The 19,229-nt window shown below is 35.3% G+C and overlaps 1 protein-coding gene across 2 annotated transcripts in view; it reads left to right on the top strand.

Moving 5' to 3' along the window:
- Positions 1-19,229, top strand: part of LOC145239767 (uncharacterized) — a 759,337-nt gene that overhangs the window by 462,047 nt on the left and 278,061 nt on the right. Inside the window, exon 2 of one of the 2 annotated variants that reach the window (XM_080103200.1) lies at positions 12,007-12,401. The exons of the other annotated variant lie outside the window; for it this stretch is intronic. Coding sequence (XP_079959326.1) covers positions 12,007-12,032 — 26 coding nt within the window. The 3' untranslated portion in view covers positions 12,033-12,401. Of the gene's footprint in view, positions 1-12,006; positions 12,402-19,229 lie in introns of those variants that run through there. 2 annotated transcript variants of the gene reach the window in all.

Here is a 19,229-nt window from a genome sequence, read left to right as displayed (position 1 = left end):
GGGGGGTGCCGAGAGAGAGGAATGGCAGAGGGGGGGCTCCGAGCGAGAGAGAATCGGCAGAGGGGGGGTGAGAGAGCGCAGGCATGGAAGAGGGGGGGTGAGAGAGAGCGGAAATGGGAAGCAGGGGAGGGTGCAGAGAGCAGAGGAACTGGAAGAGGGGGGGTGAGAGAGAGAGGAATGGCAGAGGGGGGGTGAGAGAGCGAGGACTGGACGAGGGGGGGTGCGAGAGAGGAATGGCACGAGGGGGGGTGGAGAGCGCGGCCTGGCAGAGGGGGGGTGAGCGAGAGAGGCTGGAAGAGGGGGGGTGCAGAGAGAGAGGAATGGAAGAGGGGGGGTGAGCCGAGAGAGGAATGGCAGAGGGGGGTGAGAGAGGAATGGAACGAGGGCGGGGTGAGAGAGAAAGGACGGGGGAGCACGACTGGCAGGGGGACCAAAGCGAGAACCTGGCCGGGGGACCACCACGCGCGAACACTGGAAGGGGGACAACAGCGAGACATGTCGGGAAGGGGCACCCCGCGAGCAACTGGCAGGGGGACACACGCGCGGGCCTGGGCGGGGGCACACACCCCCTCTCTTTCAGTCCTTTTTTCCCCCCTCTCTTTCAGTCCTTTTTCCCCCCTCTCTTTCAGTCCTTTTTTCCCCCCTCTCTTTCAGTCCTTTTTCCCCCCTCTCTTTCAGTCCTTTTTTCCCCCTCTTTCCGTCCTTTTTTCCCCCTCTCTTTCAGTCCTTTTTCCCCCCTCTCTCCCAGTCCTTTTTCCCCCCTCTCTCACGGTCCTTTTTCCCCCTCTCTTTATCCCACTCTCTCTCTTCTTCCATCTTGGCATCCCTGTTTCATTTAATACTTATAAGTCTCAAGTAAATCTTAACAGTAAATTAGTGTTCAATGTATTTTTCTATCACCACAAAATAACAATTCCATTTCTTGTTCAAGCCTTTTAATACTCCTCCATGTCAAATCGTGAAGGAGGCTTCTCAAGAAGCTTCATTTATAAAAATATGGAAAACCTTTCTTGTTTAAAATATTCGCAGCCGATTCACTTGTTAAAGTGCATCTTATTTAGTCGTAAACTTGTGTGGTTCACTTTAAGTCTTCCATAAGTGATGACTTGTGGAAATTCATTGTAATAAGAAGCTATTCATTTGATTGGCTGTCATCCACTTAATGCGAGACAGTTGAGAAGCCAGTAGCGAAAATTTACAGCCAACTTCCAACTCGTTTGTTCAGGAAAAAATAACTGTAAAATACAGCTCTTCCATTTTGATTATTTTCTCACAGAATTTGAAAAGAAAAATGCCATTCTTAAGATGTGCCCATTTAATTTCAACTCGGAATAATATTTCAAGTTTAATTGTGACAGACCACTAAAAATGGTATTTAAAACGTTAGCATGAGAGACTGATGATCAAATTGCTATCTCAAAAATAAACGTGATTGACCAATCAGAATGCTGTTTCGAACTTAAGCGTGACAAGGCTATTGAAATGTCATTTCAGACTTGAGTATCAAGGGCCGGTCAAAATGCTGTTTTAAGCCTCAGCGTGACAGACTGGTCGAAATGTCTTTTCAAGCCTCAGGTGACGGGCCGGTCATAATGCTGTTTCAAGTCTCGGTTCAATGTCTGATTCCATTTGCATTTTTTTTTTTTTTTTTTTTTTTTATAGCAAACTTAAAAGATTCCTCTGTCTAATCTTGGCCAATTGAAAAAAAAAAAAAAAAAAACTATATCCATTTGCTGTAGTTTGTGGACGTTTGGGCAGTGCCCCTTTATGTTCTATTGTACAAGCATGCATGTAAAACAAAAGAACCAAACGAAAGTAATGTTTGAAATGACATTTCTTTCTGCAAACCTTAAAGGGGTTAACTCTCAGTTGGATTGTGTACTTAAAAATGCATACAAAGTCAAGAAAAGTCAGAAGATTTCAAGGTTGTGTGTGTGGATATGTGAAAAGGTTGAATGTACTTTGGATTTTCTGCATGCATTGCATGCACATGCTTTCAAGCGAGAAGAAAAAAGAAGGCATATTTATTTGTGCTTTCTTTTTTCTACACTTCAGTGTAGTCTACTTAGTGTGGTGAAAAGGGAGATAATTAAATCTGGAACACGTATATAAATGAGCATGTATAAAAGGAAGGTAATTCTTTGCATTCATTCTGAATTAATTCTTGTTCTACTCTTTATTTTTGTTACCAAAATCCTTGTTTTAGAGGCAAAATCTGATAATTCTTGTGGAATGAGGCTTGTAAAACCAATTATGCCGTTTTAGTCTCTTTGGCGTTTTTTGTTTACTCAACATTCGTTAAAGGTGATAAAATGTTGCAGGGTTCCTGATAGTTCCCATCCTGACTCTTAACATTTCCAAAATTCTGATTCCAACAAGTCCAGAAATTTTAACCCAGACTTTGACAATTCCAAAATATCCGGCTTCAACTTCTTCCAATGTGCAGAGTTTGTGCCGATTCTTCAAAGATAGAGAAAATCTTGCACTGCTCGTGTTTTTATGATTTTCAGACTCCTCCTTAAACCACTGACATTGACTCTTTTACTCTGATTTTAAGTTTGATGTTATACTGACACCGACATGTATCCATAGACACAATTTCTACTCTTCAAAATGGAGACTATTTTATCTCGCACACAATGGCTTAAATATATTTTTAGCTATTTGTTGCAGTATATACAACAATAAAAACTGTTAATGATGACGAAACTTAGTATATAATACATTTCAATAATAAGACAATCTGGGATAATTCTAAATAAATGCATCTTCCAAGCCAGTTAATTAAACTCAGAATCCGGCTGTAGAAAATTTAAAAGTAAATATGACTTAAAAGAAATACAAATAAAATGTGCCCAACCACACAAACACTCGGTAGTGATGTATGTACGCCGAAACCGCTTCCAGCATAGGTGCACCTTCATCGAGTGATTGAGCTTTTTTTCTTTTTTTTCTTCATCCTGAAGATACGGTATCTTGGCACATGCTTTATAGGCATGACGTTCGATGATGTTCTTTAAACCTTTCGGTTCGTGATTTTGTTCCACGTGTTACAGTTGGCCAGATAAGATAACTCTTGATGCTGGACGCTTTTGATGCAGATGAGTATTTTGCATCTTGCCCATGTTTCCAAAATTTGCAGGTTACTTCATTCTTATTCACATAATTAATAGTGACCATCTTGAATAAATAACGGAGTTAATCAATCCAATCACCTTTCATCTATGTGTCACACGCATGTTAGATATGTACATATGTTTATGTATTTGTATCTACAGGATTCACTGCTAAACTAATTAATCGAACATTGCAAACATTTGAACTCAACTGCTTTTATTAATTTTATTTATTTCGGACCATTATCCCCATCTTTTTCTTAGTTGTTTCACAACGTTTCGGCCAACTATTCTTCTGGCCTTCGTCAGGTGGTAACCGTGAAAGGAACTCCTGACTGCATCCACTTCAATTACTGCCTTCCGTAGTTGTTGTCGTCTCACCACGTTTTGGCCAAGTAAGCCTCTGACCGGCTTTGGGTAGGATTGAAACTGCTACTTCAGACAATTCTCATCTGGAACCGTAGAGATTCAACGTCTCTATCAACTGCGACACGGGCCCCGAAGGGCGATCAAGGTTGAATTTTTTTGTCTTATAAATTCATGTTTATTTATTATCTTCCGTGGTCGGGTCCGTACCGAATGGTATATATTATTTAATTGGAATTCATTATTGAGATGAGTATTCTCAATAATGAATTCCAATTAAATAATCAACTGCTTTTATTTCAACAGTCCTTAATAAATGAGTGGAGCTTACTAGCAGTACAAAAATATACTTATGGCAAGTGAGCTACATAGAAAGTGGTCTGACAGAAAAATACTACTTGTCATGTTACCAACTTGCTATATAAGTATATTTCTGTATTATATATGAAATAACGGAAAAAAATTGAATTTACTTAGGTATATGTTTGTAAATATGAAAAAAAAAATACTATAATAATGCTCTGCTTGTCTTTTTGATCAACTCCAGTTTCAATGGATTTACAGCTAGGGAACTACAGCGATGCAATCATTACATTTTGGCTAGGTGAAGTCAGTGATCAAGTCTCTTCTGTTGTACAAAGTTATTTTTCAGCTAATACACATGTTGTATTTTCTACTAAATCTATTTATCCATCTATTTGTAAAACCGTTCCTGTAATGATAATTTATTTGATTTACATAGTACACCTCCAAGATTAGATGTTAGAATTAAGCAGCATGTCCCTAGAAAAATTAGGAATAGTATCTTCTGCTCGGTGGACATCATCAATACATACGGATCCTCAATAACAGCAACTGAAAAATGAACGGTGCTGAAAAAATTTATCGTTGCCTTGTGACTTATACTAAGTTGTAATCGTTATGCTTTAACTGTTTGAGACCATTTCTATATTGCCAAAAAGGTTTCCTCTTTGTAACTAATAAGAGTGTCTTATTGGATTAACTGTAATTTTGATGGCTATGATGCACTTATAAAGGATCAAAAGAAAAAAAATACATGTTTATACTCATTTAGTACTTATTTATTTTTCTAATCCTCATGTTTTTGTGTTTATTTCCCTTTATCTGTCGTCTGGGTTTAGCTCTGATGAGTGATAAGAAAGACATTCAACTAATTGTCATCCGCCCCCCCCCTTTTCTTTTCTTTGTTGTATTTGAAGCTTTTAACCAAAAAAAATTGTTTGGTCTACAAATAGCTGTTATAAAATTTTTCACTCCTCATAAAATCTTCAAGTATGTTTATATATGGGACGATTCCAATATTTTTCCTGATTCTGATACAATTACCGATTCCGATTCTTTATAAATCTCTAAATATTTAAATATAAGTGTTATTTTGTCCCGCTTTCTGTAAAAACACATCTCACATGTGCCTATGTTTTCTCAAATGTAAAAACACACTTGTGAGGGGGTGATCTAGAGATTTTAGTCTTAGTGGAAGTTTAAATAGATAAATATTATCTTATTACTACAAGCAATGAAAGACGTTTTATAAAAATAAAATAAAATAGATAATTTAAGGAATTGGTTTTGGCATCAAGAAATAGGCTAAAATTTTTCCAACATCCTAACAAGCTCTGATTTTTCTGATTCCAGATTCCGATTAATCGTTCCAATATATATATATATATATATATATATATATATATATATATATATATATATATATATATATATATATTATAATTATTTTTAAACGTACATATTTCAAACTTACATTCTCATCGGTGTAGGAAACTATAATTACTGACAGTCACCTGATTCAAACCCATTCATAGTCATCCTTGACTTTGTAAACCGACAGCTTACCAGCAATTAGCACAGGAAGTAAGAGAATTAAATTGTTTTAATATTATGAAGTGTGCATAAACACTAAAGTCAGATAGTATTCAATGATAGACGTTGGAATATTGGATTGTACCAACAACGATTTGATCACTTATTCTTAATTCCCTGAAAAGTGTTTGCAATCCTAGTTTATTAAAAGTAAAAAATGTTCTGATCATTTTATAGATGTATTTTATGGTGTACGAAATTTACCAAACATCCACAAAAAAGACTTTCTCAGAGCACAAGACACCACAGTCAGACTGCAAAAAGCAAGATGTATTCAATGTTCATTTAATTAATACGTTATGTTTACCATATTTGTTTGATTTTTCCATTAAAATGTTCACATTTGACTTACAAAAAAAAGTACATGGTAAAATTCATACACGAAAAAATTAATTCACACAAACCGTTATTGTCTTACACACATACACACACACACACACACACACACACACACACACACACATAATCAAAAATAGAAATTGATACGTTCAAAATAAGTTTCAATTTTTAAAAAAAATCTAAAGAGACTATTAAAATTTTCCTTCGATTCCATCTAGGAGCAATTATCGGTTAGGACTCTAAAATAACTGGAATATATTAAAACATTAAGAATTAAAGTTTAATTTTTTTAATAGATTGTCTTTGTTTCATAAAAAAAACTAAAATTAAACAAAAAATATATATCTGTGAAGAATCTACTTTAAAAAAAAATTTAAACGTTTAAATGATATATTTTTTTATTATTTTATTTTTCATTTGTATTTTTAACATTCGATAAAATCAATGAAATTCAATAAAAACAATTCAATAAAAACCATTCGCTGTTTTTATAGTTGTTTTACAGTAGTTTTTTTTCTTCATTACTTGACCTCATATTACAGATATTATTTATAACTTTTCTTTCAAGGTCAAAATTCTAAATATGACTATATTTGAAATTATTTTTCCTAAGAAACCTCCCAGTCAACAATATATCTTCACATGAGCAATGCCAAATTTTTCTCAGAAAAGTTATACATTATTTATTAAAACAATATTTGATAGAACTTATGAGAATATACATAATTTAAATAGCTAATCTGTACTTATTTTAATATTAACTTTTGAGTCTGAAACCCAATTTTTATAACTAACCATAGAAAATGAAAGAAGTATTAAATAAGAAAATATTGTTTCTGAATGAATGTTTTTGTGTTTGTAATCATTTAAGAATTCCATTGTTTACCTGGATCTGTAATGAAATGATAGCTTTTTTTTCTTTCTTTCTCTCATGTAATTTTTTTGCAGAAGATGATATTTTTATTAAAACACTAGTAGGCCGCCCGGCTTTGCCTGGTCGTACAATACGCATAAATATTGTATTTTAATTCATACAGAAACTGCAAGTATTATGTTTTTCTAAACAGTCCACTTCTTGTAAGTAAAAACAAAAAATACTTGATCTGAGATCGAATTCAAAACCTAAAGGCAGTGAATCAAGTATGATAACCATTGAGCCAGCTTGACACGATAAGTGTTTTAAAACTTACTTATTCTTAACATAAGCATGCACATTCGTGAAACAGTTGACAAACAGATAAAAATCCGATACCCCTCCACGTACCCATTCTCCAATTTTGATTCCTTAGCAGCCCTTTATTCCAACTAAATATCGACTAAAAAGTTTTCCACACGTCTGAATACCCTATATACCAAGTTTTGAGTCTATAGATAAAAATTCGTTGAGTATATAGGTTTAGAAGTGTCCTCATACGCACACATTCTCACTTTTATGCATATGTACACATAAATTTTTGATGTTGAACTTTTCAAACATGATTGCATAATATTGATCATGTTATAATTTTGTTGTATGGTCTGTGCTTTCTGTAATGATTCATCTGTTTATTCCTCACGTATGTATAATCATGTTTGCTGCACTTCTATGAAGATGCATTTTGCTAATAAATATATACACTCTAGATTGTTCCAGCCCTTTGACAATCACTGAGACGGTTTTATAACAAAACTGTTTTGATTTAATTATCATTTTGCCTGCAGTGGTCGTCGGACGTATTGATCAAAGATGATGAAAGGTGAAGTTGGGGTTGATGAGCTAATGATGTAACGATCGTGCGTCTCTGTTCCTCTCTCTCCCTCTATTCATCAAACCTCTTGCTTTTATTGGCAAATTCGTTTTTGTTTCATCAGAGGTCAATATGTGTCTAAGTCCGATATGGTATTTTCTTTGTTCTCTGCTAATCTGGAATTTGTGTGTTTATGATCTTCACATTCCTTTATCCAACAATTCTGAGCGCTTTTGATTTATACAGGGTGACCCTAAAAAACAAAAAACAAAAGCTAAATGGAGGCCATCTAGAACATATGCTGTAGAACAGAGAAAAAAAAGGCCAAAGACCCTAGTGTTTTGATATGATGTTTTGAATATAATAAACTAGTTATGACCAAAGTTTAATTTCATTCGGACAAAACACTAAGAAGTTAGAGTTGGGTCCCGTTTTTTTTTTTGGGGGGGGGGGTCACCCTGTATGTATGTGTGTTTATTTATGGATTTAAAAAATGCATTTAAATCAAGTCTTTGACAGGAAGCTCCATTTAGAAAATTTTACATACATTTTGGAAAGTCGTTTATTAGAGGTTGGCATAAGGCAGAAACTAATCAATCCTTTACTTTAGTTTGTTCCAAGCATAGATACGTCTCGTCAGAAAATTGCAGAAATAAGCAAATGCATATTAATCAATAGATACCATTTCGCCAAGCAGAAACTGTATGTACCAGATTTTTAGCCTGCTAAAAATGGTAAGATGCTGACTTAGAATCAGTGCTTTATGCCAGACTTCTAGAGTAAATGTGATATTATACACATTATATAATAAAAACTTCTAGAGTAAATGTGATATTATACACATTATATAATAAAAACTTCTAGAGTAAATGTGATATTATACACATTATATAATAAAAACTTCTAGAGTAAATGTGATATTATACACATTATATAATAAAACAACTGGATTTAAATTCTGTAAATTAAATTTTACAACAATCTGTTTTTCGACAAAGATAAAGATTTTTCTTTATTCTGTGAAGTTTCAATAAATGGCTCATATCCTCAGAGGAAACTTATTTAGCAAAATAATATTCATAAATAGTCTGTAAATTTTGCTAATTAGCACATAAATTCAATACTAAAATTTTGAGAAATCATATGTGTATGGAATCTGATAAAATGCAAAAAGGATAGATTGAAATAATATTCTAAAAAGAGGTTCAAGCTCAAAGAATAATCCAGAGAAAAAAGTTTGATAGTCAAATGTTTTTAGTTAGTTTGTTATGCTACTTAATTCATGTGGAAGACAATGTTTACATTTTTTAAAAATATTTTATTAAAAAAAATTTTTTTTTTTTTAATTGACCCTGTGACTGTTGATAACTGAAGCCCGATGCATGATCTCCACTGCTTTGCACAGATAAAGCATAGGGAGACAGGATTTGGGTTTTGATGGTGAGCGGCTGCCGCTCGGCAGTGTCTCAGTGTGTGACGCTCCATAGCTGCTTGCTTATGCCCATTGTTGAAAAAGGCCATCTCGCTATCACATGTGGAGCGCCAAAAGTGTCTCTGTCCGCTGCCAAAGTCTCCAAAAGATTGAAGGGGATATTGCAGCGCTTGAGTGAGCTTGATGCAGTCTATGTAATCTTTCTTTGGGCAACTGATGTTTTGTCAGCCATGATTTAGTTAACCAAAGAGAATTCTTCGAGGTAGTCTGTTTGAGGATGTCCTCAAATGCTTATATGCATATGATATAGTCAAAAAAAGATTGATATCTAGATTTTTGTATTGTAAAATTCAATATGAAAGTAGCTTCCAAATTTTGTTGTAAGAGGCGATTCACTAAAAAACAAAAAAAAAACATGTTAAAATGAAATATACTGGCACTGATGAGAAATCCCTAAACTCTTGTGTAATGACAGAAAATAATAAAACATTAAAATTGAAATGCTACTTTAGGAGTGTTATATAAATTAGGTAATTCTAGTATTTGCTAAAAGTTTACAGATTTATTCAATTTATTAACTGAAATTATAATTTTCTTATATATATATAATTATAATTATTACTAGCATTATTTTTATGCCTACAGACACTAGTCTTTCATCCTTTCGGGAATCATCAGTGTAGGTAGTCACGATTCGAGGGATTTGAACCCGGCCATGAAGCCATCTCTGACTCCATTAGCAAGGAACATACCCCTCGGCCGGCATGATCTGCAGTGAGAATTTAGTTGAAATGAACATTTATGAAACGTGAATGTCATTTAAGTAGATCAATCAAACGATTTTAACATCACGATCTTCGCACGTGGGTTAAATGATGAACTACTTCATTCCAATATACAGTGGTCAACGATAAAAACCCAGTTCTTAAAGGAGGTTGTTTATGTTCAAGAAGGGCTTGAGATTCTTGATTGCTTTAGCATTTAATTTTCAGTTCCAACTTTGAAAAAAAAAAAAATGAAACTGAATTTCTAATTAGCTTGTATTTCTGAACATTTTAAGATAGATCATTTGTATTACATAGACTGCAGTTCTCATCTTGAATTTTATTCTCATAAAGTTTATGGTGGTTGAACATTTGATTCTCAATGCGAGCAACACTAAGAATGTAATTGCAACCCGGTCTTGGTTGACAGAATGAGAACAGCCTATAATACATTGATTTTTTTTTTTCTTTTCAAGGTTTCCAATTGTACACATTTTCGAGTTCCACAAGATATACCTGAAAAAGGTCAAGGTTACGTCGGCCGAAAATTTGTTAGAAAAACATTCAAGATAAGAACAGTCGTTTGAATGATCCACGCAATATAGATTCTGTTCAGCTTACAACTAGTTCATGCAACAAGACTGGTATCACACGATTTGTACAGTGCATCGCAGCCGTTAAGATGGAGGAAATTAAACTACGGAGTCTTTTGAATTCTTTGAGAACATGCATGTAGTGTGCTGAGGAAAGAAAAAAAAAGGCTGATTCGATATGAAGATTACGTAGGAAAGTGTAAGCGAAGGAGGGAGAGTACAAGAGGAGAAGTAAGAGGAGTATTTACAACCACACATTTCCTGAAGAAAGTAAAATGTCGAGATAGAGATGGGAGAATGGGAAGGGGGCATCTAATAACATTATTTGAACATGCCGGTAAAGTAAAAGTAACTAACACACAATAAAAAAGCATCAAAAACTGACCGAAAGGATAAACCAAGTTTTTTCTTACCGCCACATTGTACAAAGTAATAAGTTTTCAGACTGTTACGCTGAAGTTTTAAAACTGAGCATATTGCTGTGGTCCCGTGAGGATCCGGAAGAAACAATTTCGTGATCAGTGGAAACAAAATATATTGAACAGAAAAGCAAATATAATAATCAAGAGTGTGGGTATACGTCAGTCTGACCGCCACAGGTGCAAGACACTGGCATAACTGCCAAAGGGCATATTTTTCCAGTCTTCATAGTAAGTGGAAGAATTTATTATTATCCGTAGGGTGAACACACCACAACAACTATGCACATGTTATCCTTTTAGATTATCATTTTTTAAATTGATTGTGGATGGGGGGGGGGGGGTCACTATGGCAATCTAAACTTCACACAGATTTCTGTTTTTTTATGATACTTAATAAATTTCTGGAAAAAAACACTTTCTCTCTGCTCTCTCAAAACCTAACTGCTTGTTTTCAATCCGTTCTTTTAAGTCTGTTAGCCTCCACACATGCAAATTAGTTATTTACATGTGAACATCAATCCCAACTATGAAAATCTGCAATTGTGAATCAGTTTTTTTTTTTTTTTTTTTATAACTCTGATAGATGGGTACCCACATGTATCTTATTTGCTTGTCAGCTGATAAGTTTTCATTCTCCTCTCTACTGTCACGCATCTTATACTACACTTTAATCATAGCCTGATGAGCAAGTATGCCAATGCTCCTATTTACTTTCTCGTGAGTGCTGGATCTGACACAAGGTCACTCTATTGTGGAGTCTATCTCGCTCCACAAAATTGGGAATTCTAGATTGGCACACAAATAACAACTGCCTCAGTACATATACTACACTCTGATACCAACCTGAAGACCCTTTTTTAGTCGATTCATTTTTGTATGCAAGTATAGAGTAATATCAGTAATAATTCGTTTTGAAAAAATGTAAAGGAAACTTTTTAAAGAATAAACCAACAAAGTAAGTGGGAGATCGCTGACATTTGCTAAGGAAGAAAGAAAGTAATAGGGAAACTGTTTTTTTTTAAATTTTTTTATTAAATAAAGATGTTTATTTTCGCACATTTGTTAAAAAAAAAAAAATAATGCTGAAATATTAATGTTCAAGTGTAACAAGCCGTATTTAATGAATTGACATGTCTCGGTAATGAAAATATCCCAAAAGTAACGCAAAACGATAAGGAAATAGTTTTCGAAGAAATTAGACAAATTAGCCATTTCCCATGTCTAATGCTTTTGTGTTTTCAGTTAATTATAAACATTTGTTTTTCTAATTATAAACTGCGTTTATTATTGAACTTATATACGAATTATTGATTCTTACCTAACTTTTTTTCTTTTTTTTTTTTTTTTACAGGTAAGTACATCATTCTTTATATCTGATATAAGAAAAGGCGATTTCTTTTTGCATCTACTTTGATGAGGGAAACCGTGGTTGATAAAGAAATATTTCTTTGTCCACACCGTATTTTCATCGCGATACGAGTACAGATAGCTGTTGAGGTAAGACTTTTGTTATCCACTAGCATGGCTATCTGGATCATAATTTCCGTAAATTCCATAGGTTACAGGAAAAAAATAAAATAAAGGTAAACCTTAACCATCTGATAATTGTAATTTGAAATTTGGGATAAAAAGTAAAAATAATTATGCTCCGGAACCTACGTTTGAACCTACGTGATTAAGTACAACATGCTAATCAATTGACCTACTGGGGCATGTAAAAATGGTGACGTAATAAAATATATAAACCTGACCCTTTTGTTTCCATTTTCTTCTCTTTCTCTCTCTCTTCCTCCCTCTTTCTCTCTCTCCATCTTTCTTTCTCCCTCTCTCTCTCCATCTTTCTTTCTCCCTCTCTCTCTCCATCTTTCTTTCTCCCTCTCTCTCCATCTTTCTTTCTCCCTCTCTCTCTCTCTCCATCTTTATCTCTCTCTCTCTCTCCATCTTTCTCTCTCTCTCTCCATCTTTCTCTCTCTCTCTCCATCTTTCTTTCTCCCTCTCCATCTTTCTTTCTCCCTCTCCATCTTTCTTTCTCCCTCTCTCTCTCTCTCTCTCTTTCTCTCCATCTCTCTCTTTCTATTTTTCTCTTTCTTTTTCTCTCTTTTTCTCATCTCTCTCTCTCTTTTCTCTCTCTTTCTTCCTTTTTCCTTTCTCTCACTCTATTTGTACAGTCGAATTTAATCCAGAGGCATATCAAAAACAGGAAGAGGGAAAGAAACAATAAATCTCAAAACAATTGTTGCTCCAGTGGAAGTAGATGGAAGTGAGAGGGTTAGAAGTCCTCTTGTTTTCTTTGATTAATATATATATATATATTGATTGATCAGGATTAAATATTAAAATAGGTGAAACCATCTGAAAATAAAATGTTGGGTGTTAGGTGGTAGAAGTCAAGCAGATAACATGTACTAATGCCCTAGATGTCTCCAGTTTGAACCCAGTCATTTCCATAGTACCACTTTCATTTAGGGATGTCTACAACATATATGACAAAATAAATAAGATGTTCATTCTATGTAAGGGTATTCAAAAGCATGTTAATATCTGTTTTTTTTTTGTTTTTTTTTTGTTTTCTTAAATATTTTCTGGCAATGCTGCATTTTGGAAATTTAGATAAACATCTCATTCAAACTAAAAAAAAAAAACATGAAAACAAATTTGCTTGTAAAATTCTACTCTTTCTTTTTTTTGGGGGGGTATCATTAGGCTACATGGTAATGTATGATATGGAAATTCTCTTGATGAATGAAACTTTCTTAGAGCCACAAATGTTTATAGAGAAAAGGAAACAGAAACAAAAAAAATCTGTCTAGTTTATGTATTTATTTAAACAATCATCTCATACATGACAAGAAAAAACTTGGAATAAAGAAAGATGGAGAGAGAGAGAGGGAGAAAGAGAGATGGAGAGAAAATCAATCAGTTAGCATGCTGTACTTAGACACAAATGTTTTTTTTTATTTGAATTTTTGCTGAGGCATACTTATTTTCTTACTGATTTTGTATTTTATGAAAACGACTCTATAGACTGGCTAAAAAGAGGATCGATCCACTATGAGAGAGGATTATAATGACTGCCTAAGATCAAGACTTTATGACTAATGCAAAGAGGAGAAAGAAGCAACCCTAGTAGAAGTTAGTATTCCTAATAATGAGCTAAAAGGTAAAATATAACAAAACACTTAAGTCTTTTGTATGACATGGAAAACAAAAACTGGAATCTTGGAAGATCTCTATCATTCCAGCAATTATAGGAGTAGCTGGACTCATGAAAATAAATTTCAAAAACTATCTGACAAATATACCTGGTAAACCAAGTGCAAGAGAGAGATTCAAATAATTCCACCTAAAGTGATGGTCAGAATCTTAGGATCTCTCGATTGGAATATATAAGATAATGGGGTGAATTTTTGTCATCCAGTAGGATACCCTATCCCCAGCTTGATCTGTAGACTAGCAGATTGGTATCATTACTGTGTGGCATCCTTTAAGTTTGCTTGCAGCAGTCAATCTCAAACGTTGTAGTTCTCATGTGGTAACAAGTCTCCTCTTTTCGGCATGCTCTTCTTGCAAAGTGACTTCACTAGTCTAGTCTTCTCTTCAGTGTCATTGAGATGAATTCATGAACAAAGTTATTGTTATGGTGTTAAATGGTAATAGAATGAAGGAAAACAGGACTTTTAGGAGCAAACATGTATTCACATACATTACAGGCAAAGCAAGTTGAGCAATACCATTCCTCAACTGTAGGGCGTTTGCGCACAACCTCCTTGGCCGCGTGCCAATCTCTGACTCTGGGCACCGGTACTCGATACCGGAAGTGACTTCACCAGAGGAAGTGACATAATTAGATAGTCCATTAATCTCATGGAGTGGCGTCTCTAACAGTTATCTACCTAGTACTTTGGAACTGGAAGAAGTTGTGTGATAGCCAATTCATAATGTAGTTCAGAACCATGATGCAGGATGCAGAATTTATCGGTCTATATATCTATAGCGTTCACCGGTGGCATTAAGACTGTCTGTCACTCATCTCAACATCTGTCTTTTTTTTTTCTATCATAATGGTGATTTCGTGTTTTTATGTTTCAGCGATGTCATTTTTTTTTTTTTTTTAATTTTTTATTTGTAATGATACACGCGTTTACAGGTACACACCTGGGACCCAACATGTTGTAGTAGTGTATGTTGCAAGGAACATGGGACAAGTAATAACTCCACTCCTTTTTTTTTTTTTCTTGTAACAACGGCATTTATTTCAGAGTACTTTCCTGAATAAAACGTGATAGTGTTCCGTCTCTCTGACCTCTGTAACGCGCTTTTCCGTCCGTGCATACATTCCTTTAATATAGTCTGTTTCTTTTTCTCAACTGTGACGTCATTTCGCACACGGCTTGGCATTTGCACACACACACAGACACACACACACACACACACACACGTCTGCACTGTTACATTTATAAATCCTGGAAAATCGGATTTCTGCTTAAATCTCTCAAGCCTCTCACATATCTGACTTCTCAGTTTCTTAATCAATTTTTTTTTTTTTCTAATAAGAAAAAGCTGATTTTCTTTCCTCTTCTAACCATTCTATCGGATTATTGAAATGTTTATTTGTCCATTAAGACTAAGACTTCAAACAATTTATGATGGGAGTAGGGGAGTTAGATGATTTTTGTGTCATCAAAGAATGACTCCCACTAATGCACTTGTGGTCCTGGATATGACCTTAAACTATATCCAGTGGTGAGGCTCCAGCTTTCGGGCTTCGGGGAGTGTGGAGCCACCCTTTAATTGCCATTGCTCCCAGGTCCACTCTGACCCGGAGTGGTAGTACCTGTTAGGGTCCCAACTATGGGTTAAATAGAAACCGACTTGAAAGCAACAAATATATTCTATTAAAAAATTTTTCTCCCAAATCTTTGGATTCGGCATTAAATAACCCGAAAAGGGTTGATATGCCATAAAACAAAAACAACTAACCAACCAACTCACATATGCACTCGGTGATTTAGTTGAAACTGATTGAAAGTGTTAAGGAAAAAATAGTTTTATTTGTGCCGCCCTTTCCTTCAACACACACACATACACAAAATAGATAAATAAATGTAAAAAAATTAAACATCCAGTGTAGCACCAAGTCATGGGACATCAACCTGAAAGAACAGTTGTAAATGACTTATATACCATACATTATGACCCTACAGCCACCTACCTTGAAAATGCTGCTGTGAAACCTGACATAGTTATATGGAATAAATCAGAAAGAATGGCAACCTTGGTTGAAGTGAGTGTCCCTAATGATGGAGGTCTAACAGAGCTGAAAGGGAGAAACAGACCAAATATCAAGGTCTCATGTATGATATGAAAAGAAACTGGAATCTTAGGGAGATATCAATCATACCAGTTTTTATAGGTGCTACAGAGCTTATGAAGAAGAACCTGAAGTCCTACCTAACTAATATTCCTGGTGAACCAAGTGCAAAAGAGATTCAGACAATTGCACTTAAGGGAACAGCGAGGATACCAAAAAGAGCTCTCGGTTGTTTTCAATAAAAAGCAGGGAAATGTTGGCAGCTGGTTTGGCTGCCCCATACCCAGCATTAAAAGAAAAGAAAATGAAAAAAAAAAGAAACACAGAGGAAGCTATGACTTTCCGGTTGGGAAACTCCTCTTTATTCCATACTAGCAGGGGGTACCTGACGTGGCCCGGGTGTTTGTAGGTGTGTGTGTGTTGGGGTGAGGCGATCAAAACAACCCTATTTTAAAAAAAAACGTTGGCCGGGTGTTTGGAGGTGTAAAAGAAAAAAAAATTTTAGTAGGAAAGTGGGCTTGAACCCCGAACCTTTGACGTGGTGGTGGAAATGAAATGGAAAAAAAACCCTGGGACCTAACTATTTCGACCACGAGAGAAGAGGAATGAAAAGCATCTTAATTTAACGTTTATAAAATTAAAGTAACAGGTGCGAGAAACTTAAGTCGCGTGATGAACCATGATGCGGCTGCAAGCCAGTTTTCGCTTGTTTCATACTGAAAAGCGAAAGAAACACATGTCGATCAAAATATCCGCAAAGTATAGCGCGTGAAAGTCGGGCAAATTAAATACACACGCGACCCCCATTCTTAAGTCGTAGATATTATCATTTAGACATGATATAAAAAGTTTTAAGAAGAAACGAGCCGAGTGAGAAGGCCGACGAAAAAAGCCTTTTGCAGACATACACAAAAAGCGAACATACATACATACATACATACACACATTTTTGCTTTTATATATATATATAGATATATATAGATTTTTGCCATTGGTTACTCACATCTCTGATGTTTCTAACTAAAAAATTGACTATTACATATTAGCCAAGATATATATTGGTGTTCATGTTGGAAAACAGTAAACGTTTCAGACAGAGGTTAATAGGATTATAGTGAAAGATTTGTTTAGTAAGTGTTCGGTTATTTTCCTATTAAAACTGGAGGCAGGGGGGGAAAATCGAGTTTGCTTTATTAATATAGCAGATTAGAGAATTAATTTGCAACATAATCCTTTCTGCTTTCATGATGCAAGCATGTTCATAGGTGATTGTCCTTTAATGTTGGAATCGCGTCAACTTTGCTCAGGACCACCATGGTTCGGGACGTGGTGCAGGCTAGGGAATTATCTGGCTCGACCTGGCTGCAGATACCAAATCAGAAAGCAAGCTGGTAGAATGGGTGTTTGTTATTAATGAAGGGGAAGGGGGAATTGTCATATACTCCTTCTCTAGATTATAAGAAGGGGAAAAGAGTGAATATTAATCAAGCATTCACTTTCTCTATTTGTTATATAGTAGAGAACTTTTTGGCGTTTCTACAGAATTTAAACTGAACAAAACCGACTTTTGCACAACTAAATGTCAAATTTAGGTTCAGGTTAGTTTAAGTTACCTTAAAAGAGTCAGTGCATTGACCACTAGTCTCTCAATTGGGCAGGGTCCAAAAAAAGAAAACCCTCTAATCTAATAGGTCCCACACTCTCAACCAAGCTCCAACCTCTGTCCTATCACTGCAATGTCGTATCCTTTTGCTTGTTTTACAAGTGCATTAATGAAATTTGCTCTGACGAACTTGTAGCAATGGTATCCCCCCCTCAATCTAAATATCCCTATGAACCTTACAAGCAGCAAAATCCCACACCTTCACTGTAAAGTAGACACAAGTAGATACAACAACATTTAATTACTACCTACTATATTATCCTATTCCTTCATTGTCATTTAATTTCTAAATTTCATAAAACCAGTTTTTTATTTTTCTATATTTACATTTTGTATAATTCGGGCCCTTCTCTTCTACTGATGAGAAGCATTCAGTTTCGAAATCCCATGGCCTAAAGAGATTTTTTTTTTTCTTAAACTTCCCTTTAACTTTTCCTTATTGTTTAGATAATATAATAAAGTTATATTTAATTTTTATTCCTCCTATTTTATTTAATATCATTGTTTTTTCTCCACTTGATAGTGTTAAGCGTTTTTTTTTTATCTTGATAAGTTTTGCTTTGTTAAAGATTTACTCTTTGATAACATTATGTGTGTGTGTGTATATATATATATATATGTGTATATATATAACAAGAGGTAATCCTAGAAAAATTAAAAGATTCTTTAAATAGAGACTTATAAGGATAATAAAAAGCTGAACATATAAGATGGAGCTTAGATACAAAAAGAAAAATCGACACTGTAAAAATATATACGAGGGACGTGCAATAAGTAATGCCCCTGCCCCACTTCCCATAGCAGTAGAGCAACGAAACTTGGCACAGTTATTAGTCTTTCTCTACATAGGAACCACCCAGTGTTATGCATTTCTCCCATTGTTTGATGCAGCTCTGGAGACCGTTTTTGTAGAACACCCCAGGTTGATCCTCCAACCACGACGTGACTTCAGAAATCAAGGTTGCATCATCTGGGAAACGCTTTCCTTTCAAAAACAACTTCATGGCTGGGAAGAGATGAAAGTCAAAAGGTGAAAGGTCAGGAGAGTAGGGATGATGAAGGAGGATTTCATAACCATACGCCCGTGCTTCTGATCTGGTGACATGCAAGTTGTGGACTGGAGTGTTGTCCTGCAGGAGGAGGGTACCTTTGCTGATCTTGCGCTGCCTCTTGATTTTGATAGCTTCCCTTAATTTGCTTAAAAGTGAAGCATAATAGGCTCCTGTAATTGTGATACCCTTTGTCAGGAAATCTGTCATCACTACTCCGTCCTGGTCCCAGAAGACTATGAGCATGACCTTGCCAGCGGAGGTTTGAACCTTTGCCTTCTTTGGAGGTGGTGAGTCCAAGTGCTTCCACTGCATTGACTGGGCTTTGGTCTCTGGATCATAGTGATGGCCCCAGGTTTCATCCTGTGTAATCAGTCTATTGAAAAATTTTGACTCCTCTTCTTGGCACATCTCCAAATTCATCCCCAAGCACTCAACGCGTTCTTGCTTCTGGAATGGTGTGAGCAACCTGGGAATCCATCTGGCAGACACCTTATGAATGATAGTTTCCACAGATCCTTTATTAATCTTGTCATCTTGGGCTATTTGGC

Source organism: Euprymna scolopes, chromosome 19, assembly GCF_053919585.1.
Source record: "Euprymna scolopes isolate OS-2025 chromosome 19, ASM5391958v1, whole genome shotgun sequence".
In the NCBI taxonomy this organism is placed as follows: Eukaryota; Metazoa; Mollusca; class Cephalopoda; order Sepiida; family Sepiolidae; genus Euprymna; species Euprymna scolopes.
The sequence above is the reverse complement of the archived record's forward strand: the minus strand, read 5'-3'. Positions and strand labels throughout refer to the sequence as shown.